Here is a 10,669-nt window from a genome sequence, read left to right as displayed (position 1 = left end):
TTAAAAATAAAGAGGCAAATTGTCTACAGCTTTTGGAATTAAACTGAAACTGGCTGTATCAACTCTTTTGTGTTCTCACTAAAAAAGATTTATCACAAAATATATATTTTTCTTTTTTCATAAAGAACAATAGTTAAAAGTTAATGTGCCCAGAGAGTTTGGACTAAATAACTTTGATATACTTTGTTATGTGATGACCTTTGGTCACACTTGTGGCATTTTTAAACTGGTGTAATACAGTCAAGTTCAATATTTAGGTGCTCCTTGTTTCAAGCTCGCTGGAATTCATCTGTTCCGGCTTTTCCAGTGATTGAGAACTCTTAGTTGCTGTATTGTAGCAGCAAATCTTTCGGAAAAGTTTTTTCACATCCATCTGAAACAGACCCAAAAAAATTCAACTTCGTGTTCTAAAGAGTTTTTTAAAAATTCTGTAAATATTTTACAGACAGTTTTTTATCAGTTAGCAATACTTGACATTTATTGTAGGTCAAACAATGATGGTTCATTTGAAGCAACAAAACACCAAGTTTGTACATATTATATTCTCTTATTCTGTTGCATATTAAAGTCTTGGAATCTTATAGTTGAAAGCAGAGCAAATTTTCTTGCGGAGGCTAAAATGAAAGCTGTTTAGGTTGAGAACATGTAAACTTATTTGTAAAGAATATATTTTAAACAAATATCTTTAAGAGAAGTAAAATGTGCAATAAACATAGTTCTTAGAGTTTTTGCGATTGCAAATAGTCTATTTTATTATTCATGAATTTGTCTACTGTAAAATTGTGTTACCACAAAACTGTGAACACTTTTTTATAATTGATTATCCCAGCTATATCTTCTCTATAGTTTCGTGATTTCATTTTATAAAAACCTCATTCTAATCTCCTTGTACTACTGCCACCATTAACAATAACCTCAGAAATTTTGAGCATCTAAAACTCAAAATTCAGGCATGAAGCACTGTTTAATACTATTCGAGCAACGTAGATCTCATACATACTAAGAAAAACAGTGTGTATAAATACATACTCACAAAACTTTATGAAACAAAAAAGTTTAGACAGCCAGTTTTAACATTTACTGTGCATGCTGACAAAAAATTTCATTGTATTGCAGTTCAACAAAAAACAAAAAGAATCCAACAGTGATAACAAAATACTATAGAGCAGAAATCACCAACTATTTTTTTTCTTAATTACAACAATTTAACTGCGTAGTTATAATTTTACAATTGCTTTCACAATCATCTATGGAGTACATGTATACGAATAAATTAGTTTTAACATACTCGGAAATATTTGTTGAAAATGAGATACACTACAGGAGTAGAAAAAGCATTGGTGCAAGTGAGAGCGGCTAGAACGACATCTGTAGTGAGAACATCAACGCTGTATGTAGATAAATCAAGCCCAGACGATTGTCGGGCAGCATAGTACAGATCATGAGGAAGTAGTGTCACCAAAGAAAGAAAAGCGTCAACACTCAGCATCACCTGCAACTGTGTGCCATAGTTTTGTTACAAGTCAGGCTTAACCATATCTTAAGATTAAAAGTAGCAATTCATGAGCTATAATTAAGGATATACTGTAATATTACTAAGTACCCACACTACCCATACTACCCACACTAAGTACCCATAGCATTGTCCCCATATGCAACCAATGCCTTTATGCAAATTACTGTGTTGCAGTCTCACTTGTTGGGATGTGAAACACCCACGTGATGTGCCATTTTTGTGCTGTGGAAATCAGCCCAAGTTACGTTTGTGCAGGCAAATAAGTTTTGGTTTCTTATTGCTTTTTATGCAGGTTTTTTGCATTGGCATAAGGAGTCACTCAACTATCATTCTACTATTGCGCCTGATGAAAACATGATGGGCTTGTCGGCCCAGCATAGCACTTTGGTACAGGAGCACCGGGTTTTGCTACACTATCGCTCTATAAAAACTTAGTTGATGTTTAAAATTAAAACCTTCTTTCCGGAAACATTTTAAGCTTTAACTGCTACCTATATTAAAAGTAGTTTTGCTTTTGACTGAAGTTTCCTGATAGCCAGAATTTAGTTTCAGGACTTACTATGTGTGCGTGTGGCTCGATAGCTTGTGGTTAGTTTCTTCATCGCTTTATTATGTTATAGAGTTAGTGTAGTAAAACAACATTTTTCACTAATCGCGTTTAACGTTGCCTGATCGCTGTTCGTTTGGATTAAAGTTGGTAGATGTACAGTTTTTTCAAGTTTTTGGCCGAGGGAATGAAATCTTGAAATACATGATGAATAACTCAGTAAAAAAATACTAAAAGCCTATTAAAATTGTCAAAACTTGCTCAGTGTGCATTAACAGCCAGTAAAACTGTGTGCTCTAGCTGAGGTTAGCCTTTGAGCAATTTTCTATGTAACGGCTAATTTATTTTGTGGAAAGAGCACATCAACCGACTTAGACTGCTGATCAATAGTGCTGGCACAAATATATCCGGCATTACCGTTGAAAAGTGAAGCCAAAATATTTCTGCTAAAGTAAATGGAACTACACATTATCTACCTTTGTTGGTTGCAGTGATTACACTACCACCTGCCATTTGGATAAGATCAAACCACATCGTGGCCATTTTGTTAAAAGAAGTCAATTTGTACGATGTAACAATATTTTTGTCACACTGTGCAAACTGTTTTTGCTTTTAATGCTATTACAGTTAAAATTTGTAGACTGTTATAGCAATAAAAGGGAATACAGGAGAAAAATGTTGCTGAAAAGAGAGGTTAATTACTGGTCTTTTAAAACCTACTTATCTCCTCATAGGAAAAACAGAAATAACAGTGTTAATCCCAGTAACTCGCTAAACATGGTAAGAGTAAATAAAGGCAAGTGCGTTCTTTTGAAGAAATAAACAAGATTTAGCATCATAAAGACAAATAATTTTCTCCTGCTTAAGTAGTATTTAAACCCATCTAGTACGCTTATAACTAAGCTGCTTTAGATACTTGATTCCTAAAACAGAGTCATTAAACCTTCTCTTGATGTCGAGTTTAGTGCTTTGCGAGCGCATGAATACACAATGTACAAAGGATACATGCATGTCAGTTTTTAAAGAGTGCTCAAGTGTTTCTGTAACTCTTTCAGTGTCAGATGCTATAGCTTGTTGATCTTTCATAATATTGCCTTGCTATGGAACTGAAGATGCTACCTTTGTAAATTTACTCTTGTGGACGTTAATTTGTAATGCTTACATTCTGTTGTTATAAAACTTTAGCGCTGTGCAATTGTTGTACTGCGCAACTTTTGTTTGTTGCAGCTGTAGCAAACTAAACACCCAAATATATTGATTATTGCTATGAATCAGTCATTTGTTACAACAGCTTTTTAGCAGTCAGAGTTATTTAGCTTTCAAATGAAGAATTAGTTGTTTTATAATTGGAGGTATCTTACTTTGATGAAGAATTAGAAGAATTTAAAAGACAATTCTGCACTGCTTCATCATTGTCATAAATCAGTAGAACAGACAGACATCAGCTCACGTAAAACGTTTTATTTACTACTTTTGTTTTCTAACTATTTTTCACACCTACCAGCAGATAGATGTTTAGTTCTTTTTGAGTCAAACTTAACAAACTTTTTGTTTACTAAAAGCTTTGAAGAAACAGTATTACACTAGTGCTTCAAAAAAGGGACCGGTGATTTTTTTTGCAGCATGCGTGTGTGCGTCCGTGCGTGCGTGTGTGTGTGTGAGTGCGTGCGTGCGTGCGTGTGTGCGTGTGTGCGTGTGTGCGTGTGTGCGTGTGTGCGTGTGTGCGTGTGTGCTTGTGCACGAGTGAGCATGTGCACGTGTGCATGTGTGTGTGTGTGCGTGCGTGCGTGCGTGTGTGTGTGTGTGATTTATTTCATCAAATACATAGCACATACCACAGCATACATACAAAAATAAAACAAAAGAAACAGAAGAAAACAAAGAAAAGTTTGAAACAATTGTATATCAACAATAAAACAAAAGTAGAGATGATGAAGCCAGTGCGAAATAGCTGAGCTAAACCAGTCGCAGGCCCAAGTCAACAGCATAAAGCGTAGACACTAATGTTCGATAAACAGAGCTAAGGTGGAACCTTATCTCCGCCTTAAACTCACCAATAGGTTTTATTAATTTTAACGACGCTGGCAATTTATTCCACAGTGCAGACATCAAAAAGTTAGGTGTTCGTTGACCAGCAAATGAAGAATAAAAAGGAGTAGAAAATGAGGATGATTGAAATTGGGTGTTATAATGAGAAGGTTTTTAAAAGGTTTGTGAATGATACAGTTTGTGTGCTCTAATAAGTGATTTGTAATGATACATTCTATCAGCAGTCAAAATCTTAGTCGTGAAAAAAATCAAAAGTTGGGTAACCCAAAGGCTTTTAATAAATAATACACAAAAGTTTCTTTTGAAACTTAATTAGTTTGTCAAGGTGAACCCAAGAAGCATTTCCCCACGATTTTATAGAGCAGCATAATTTAGAGTGAATAAAAGAGTAGTAAAGCATTATCAGGATCTTTCTTGGAACAGTAGTGCTTAATCGAAAAAACAGTCCTGGAACAGGTCTTAAGTCAATCAGTAAATTGCGTGTGTGTGAGGACCAACTCAGATTGTTATCAATTGTAATGCCTAAAAATTTAATTTCATCAACTTCAACAAAATTTTTATCATTTAAAGTTAATATGTATTCAAATCTAAATCTGTTTTGGTAATTTTTGAAAACAATTTAAGCTGTTTTTTCACAATTAATTGTTAGTTTGTTTACTTTTCACCAGTGGCTCAGTCTTTGAAGATTAGAATTAATTTTTGTGTAAGATTCATGTAGATCAGAAGAAGAAAAATAAAAATTTGTGTCTTCAGCATACACAATTGGAGTTAGATACTGCAGAGATTGACAAAGATCATTTATATATAGTAAGAACTGAGTTGGCCCTAACACAGAACCTTGAGGCACACCGCATGTTATATTGCTGGAATTAGAATATGAATCATTTATTTGTGTGACTTGAGTTCTATTCGACATATAACTACGTATCCAATTCATAGTCAATGGATTAAAATTGTTATTGTTCAACTTGTTAAGTAATATATTATGATCAAGGGTGTCAAATGCCTTACTGAAATCTATTAAAATTCTAAGTAAACATTCACTTTTATTGAAAGACTCAAGAATTCGATCAGTAAAAGATAAAATTGCATTTGATGTGCCTCTTCCCCGCCTAAAGCCAAATTGATTTTGATCGAGAAGGTTTTTGGATTCTAAGAAATCAAGAATTTGCTGATTACAAGTTTTTCCATTATCTTACTAAAAATAGGTAAGATAGAGATAGGACAATAATTAGCAAATTCATCACAAGATCTTTTCTTATGTGATAGAATAACTTCCAAAGTTTTTAATTGTGCAGGTAATTTCCCAGATTCAAATAAAGAATTTATTATTTTACAATGTAGATAGCGGCTCGGCTAGAGCATCAGATACAGATTTAGTAAATTTAGCAGAAATATTATAAAGTCCAGAAGGTTTATTTAAATTCATAATTGATATTTGTTCTAAAACTTCATTTTTATTTGCATATCTAAATTGGAAAACTAAAGAATCGTTATTGACCTCAGCTTCAGGACTGCTTTTAAGCTGCGTAGCAAGGCTATTAAATTTAGAAGCCAAATGCTTTCTAATGCTACAGAAATATAAGTTAAATTCATTAGCTATAACATAATCACTTGAAGCTATACAAGAAGTATTTTGAAAGCTAATCAATTTTGATGGTAGTTTACGTTTTGCACAACTCGGTTTATTTAAAAGATTGTTGTTTATAACATTCCAAATATGCATAGAATTACTACTATGATCAAAAGCTTGTGAAAAATAGCTAAACTTAGCATTCTTCAATTTTACACTTACATGTAAATCATTTCTAAGCATGGTATACTTCCTTTTCAAATCAGGGTTTAGTGGAGCATTTCGTAATCTTCTATGAGCCTGATAATTCTTTTTAATCATCCAAGAAAGATCCCTAGTTATTCATGGGTTATCAGGCTTTATATGTTTGCTGGAATTTATGGTACCGTTGATTGTAGAATCTTCTAAACATTCATTTAACTTTTTCATAAAAACATCGGACAAACAAGAACTATCATCAGCAATGAACAAGGAATCCTAATTAACATTCAGGAGTGAATTACAAAAGTTTATATAGTTTTTAGGAGGTAAGTAATTAGAAGTCTTAGTCATACTAGCATCAGCTACATTTTTAAAGTTATGTATCACCGTAAAGGTTGGTAGATGATCGCTTAGATCTGAGAGAATAGTTCCAGATGAAATGCTGAAGTCAATTAGATTTGTTAGTATACGATCTAGACAAGTCAATTTATTAGATGAAATAAAATTATGAGTAAGAATATAGTAATCGTATTTGTGAAACAGTATGTTGCGAGCAAATTGAGATAATTATCATTAGGAAAATTATAATTATCAATGTTAATGGCGCCAGCGATGATATGGCTACTTGCGTGTGAGGTAGATATAAATTGCTCAAATTTTTTTAAGAACATGGTGATGTCTGCACCTGGAGCAGATTATGTTCACTGCACACAGAACATAGTGATGTACTGCAAGCATATATTATTTAGGCATATTATTTAGGCATATTATCATTCTATTAAATTAGGCATATTTAATATATTAAATGTACGACTGGTAAAAACCCAGTTTATTGCTAGATTATTGAAAATGCGCTGAAGTTAAATAAAGAAGAAACATAGTTTGTGTGAAAATATTGAGTACACATTTTCAAAATTGTAACAAAAACTGTAAAATGGTACCCAAAACTGATGAAACTTTATGGTGTTTAATTAATTTAAATTTATTGGATGAGTTTAAAAACACAGCTAGTCAAACTGCAAACATTTACAAGTAAATTGCCTTCACTCGTTATTCCTTTTTTTCAAATACCAGATATGTTCTTCATAAATATAAAAATCAGTTAGATACTAAGAGCTTTGTTTAAAGTTTTGTTTTTGTATACCACTGTTCAGAATGTCTTTGTGAACATGACTTGTATAAAATATTTAATTTAGATGTTGTATCCTTGAAAGGTCTCTATTTTTTCTTTAATAATTTTGGTCTTTGTAGTGAGTGGTAGTGAATTACTTGTTATAAATATTCATGAACTTTGCAATGAGTAAGTTTTACACAAATTAGAAGGCATCTTTGGAGGACACCAAAAGTGTTTTATGGGCAAAAACTAAAAGTAAACTCATAACATTTATTGCTGAATCTATATATGACGGTTGACTATTTTTTACTTTGAAAAGATAAACTAAACTTTTTTGTATATCTCAACTTGGTTTGAATTGAAAAAAACTTTGCAAGTAGATGACCAAATGCAACAAAAAGTTGAAACATATATTATCTCCTAAATGAAACAGTTCAATTGTTTAAAAATTAGAATTACTCAAACATAAAACTAGATCTAATTGCAACTACTAACCTTCACAATGGTGTTGCTATCAGCACTTGATGAATGCTTCAGCACAAGTTTGCTTTTCTTCCTTACACACAACTTTACGAGTACAAGTGTGTAGGATGTCACTATTATAGCAGTAGGTATAATAGACTGCAGAGCTTCCAACCATTGATAATAAGTCAAAGTTCTTACTATTCCAATTTCACAGAGAGTTGTGTTATCGGGTCTGTTTATTAGCACACTATGGCGTGCCGTTGAAATCTGAGGCACGGCAGCGCATGTCCAAATTAAAACGACAACCAAATATTTTTTAGTTTTAGTGTATCCAGTAGCTTTGAAAGGAAAGTATACAATAACCACCCTTTCCAAGCTTATTGCCGCATTGCAAAGTAAACTGGCATGAGCTGCAGATGCGGAAACAAAAAATGACACTGCGCACCAAGATAGTGACCCACGAAAAGGAAGAAACAAAATACTGTCTGACATCATTGTAGACGGAAATAATGCTGCCATTGCCAAGTCCGCTGCTGCCAGGTTGATGAGCTGAATCCGTACTTCTTTGCTGATATTACTTCCAAGGGCCAAAGCAAAAATAGTGAGAAGGTTTAAGAGGACTCCGACTATTGTCACTAAGATAAAGTAACTTGAGATGAGAGCCACCGTCTGATAAGGCACTGTCAATCCTGTAAAGTTATCTGTTGCGTTCATGGTGCAGCCAGTAAGTTAAAATGCTTAGATTCCGTGTAGGTGATAAAGGGCTATTGTACGGTGACTATTCCATGATTCAGTCTGCTATTCAACTAACTATGGTTACAAACCGACTTCTAATTATGGTGATTTATGATAACAGGGAATGTCTCATATAAACCAATTATAATTACCTAAGTATATGCCAACAGAAATGCAATCAACCGCAACGTTTTGCTTTAACAACTAAATCACCATTTGACTGTGTGGCTTGTTGCATTACTTCGCAAGAAACAGGTATTTAAAAGTTAAGAAACAGTCTGCAGTTTGTGTATTTTAGCTTATATAGCTGACATTTGCAGATGTTACACGTGTAACTACAATCATGTTTGTTTGCATCTGGCAATCAACACAGTCACTGTGTAGCAAGAAAATATAAGCATTCATCGTTTGGCTTCATTCTTTCATAATGGCAAGTAATTATTTTTCAATTTCTGGCTCCTAATTCGATGCAATGGAAAAAATTACCATTGGTGCAAGAGCAAATGTGGCTACACAAGCTTGAGCTTTTTTTGCCTATGAAGGTTGACACTACCAATGTGGTGATGTGTATGTATGTATGTATGTATGTATTTTTACTGCATTAATAGTGATCAAAAAATGATTTTGTATTACATGCCAAAATAAATGAAAAAAATGGAAAGACAGAGATCAGGACTTATTGAGTGAGATGAACAGACGTATTTTGAATGTTGGTAATTTAGTAGTTTTGTGGAGGAGTCAGGCAGGATAGGGTGAATTGAAGGGTGTAGTAACAAGAACTTCATAACCTTAAACATATGATGGCAGATGTAGTAAGCTGGTGTCACAAAAGAAAAATGAAATTGCTCATATGCGCAGAAGGATAACTACACATATTCTGGTCACCTGAGTTATTGAAACTATTATTGAAGCCTGTAATAAATACATGTAGATACTATTTTTTACCTAAATATGTAATATTGGTTAATACTACTTAAATTTTAATATTACAATTTGATTGATAGTATTCAGTGCTATGAGTGTATCTGTATCTCTCAGGCTCAAGGAACTTGACACAAAACTGTCATAAGCCTATAAGTTTCAAACGCTAAACTCTCCCTTATTTAGCTAGTAAGTGCATTAGACACGCATTTGGTGTTGGCAATATATGGATATGCTCATTTTACCTAACACGACATGCTGCTGTTGTGCCAAAATTAACTTATTACTTAATCCATAGTCTAATATAGTTCATGCATAAAGTTTGCTTTGCTGGTAGATGTTGCTGCTAAATGAATAATTAACTAGAATCCAATAACGATGATTGGAGTTTTTTTGTTTAAAAACCACTGCTTGCTACTAAGAGTGTGTTTGAGTATTACCTACTTGCACTTGGGTGTTTTTGTATGGTGTTACGAATTCTAGGTCAAACCTTTCCTTTGCAGAAAGTTGCTGTTTTCAGCAATAACTTGTTATGCAATAAAACATGAGACCGACAGGCTCTATTGACAACAAATAAGCTCTTGTACTCATTATAGTTAATGTCTGGGACCTCTGCAGCCATCGGTATTTCATGGTGTTGAACCACAGCAATCAGCCTATTTTTGTGTGAGATTTCCCTCAAAAATTGAACATGATGTATACTGAGCTTTTTGCAAGCAGTGGATGCATCTGTTTTAAGTGCACTGCTGCACAAACAATGGCTCTGTTATTTTGGTTTGATATGTTGGTGTGGAGTGGCAAGGTACCCTTAATGACTAAATACCTGCCTAGATATAGAGAACCATTTCAAGTTGGATGTCATTTCTTTCACTAACAGTAGTTTTTTCTAGCAATTCAACTCCATCTTTTGGTTTACAGGTTAGGCACTCTAAACCGCTAAGTCGTAAATGCTCTCCAATCAGCCTCTTGCGGTATAACAAACTTATTTCGTGAATGCTGAAAATGTTGTTATTGAATTTTTTTTGAGGTCTTCCTTTAACTAACAGAACATTTAATCACATGTCATGAAAAGCTCCTTTTAGTTCCTGGTTAATCAGTTGACTGATAGTAAAACTCAAAAATATTACAAAGTGCATGTATTACAATGATGATAGTTGAAAGCAAATTAATAATGCAACGGAACCAGGAACAATGATAAAAAACCCATTGTGAATCAGATATAAGTATTAACTAGGACCACCGTGATAGGTTTTCTAGAGCCAGTCAGTTGAGCAACTTACAATCTTACAAGTAACTAACTTAGAATTAACATGTTACCAAAAGTAGCATGTGTTTAGTTTTCTCATATTTTTCTCTAGCTTTATTAGTATAAATGGCCTTTGTGCAGCTTCAAAATATCTTTAGGTGAACACTGAGGCATGTCTTCACTACACCAAGCTGTTGCGTATAAGTTAATGACTCATCGTTATTATTCCACTGCCAAGGTCAAAAGACTATTCACACATTTTCATCCTGGCAGTGTGATCTCTTCATAACTTCTATTTTTCC

The 10,669-nt window shown here is 33.7% G+C and overlaps 1 protein-coding gene across 1 annotated transcript; it reads right to left on the bottom strand.

Moving 5' to 3' along the window:
- On the bottom strand, positions 1-8,236 carry LOC137400263 (growth hormone secretagogue receptor type 1-like). Its single transcript, XM_068086590.1, has 3 exons — positions 7,496-8,236; positions 1,289-1,498; positions 1-373 (listed from the first exon to the last, which is right to left on the bottom strand). Exons 1-3 carry the CDS (start codon positions 8,177-8,179, stop codon positions 254-256), a joined length of 1,014 nt encoding a protein of 337 aa, XP_067942691.1. The 5' UTR covers positions 8,180-8,236; the 3' UTR covers positions 1-253.
- Positions 8,237-10,669: the final 2,433 nt, after the last annotated feature.

This window comes from Watersipora subatra, chromosome 7, assembly GCF_963576615.1.
Source record: "Watersipora subatra chromosome 7, tzWatSuba1.1, whole genome shotgun sequence".
NCBI lineage: Eukaryota > Metazoa > Bryozoa > Gymnolaemata > Cheilostomatida > Watersiporidae > Watersipora > Watersipora subatra.
This window is presented reverse-complemented; position numbering and strand designations above follow the sequence as displayed.

What these genes read in the sequence shown, in the direction of transcription:
- LOC137400263 (XM_068086590.1), bottom strand. Translation starts at nt 8,179, where the DNA reads ATGAACGCAACAGATAACTTTACAGGATTGACAGTGCCTTATCAGACG. An exon ending in ATAGCAACACCATTGTGAAG is followed by an intron (nt 1,499 to 7,495) that starts GTTAGTAGTTGC and finishes TATGGCACACAG; the next exon opens with TTGCAGGTGATGCTGAGTGT. An exon ending in TTTTCAACAAATATTTCCGA is followed by an intron (nt 374 to 1,288) that starts GTATGTTAAAAC and finishes GGTCTGTTTCAG; the next exon opens with ATGGATGTGAAAAAACTTTT.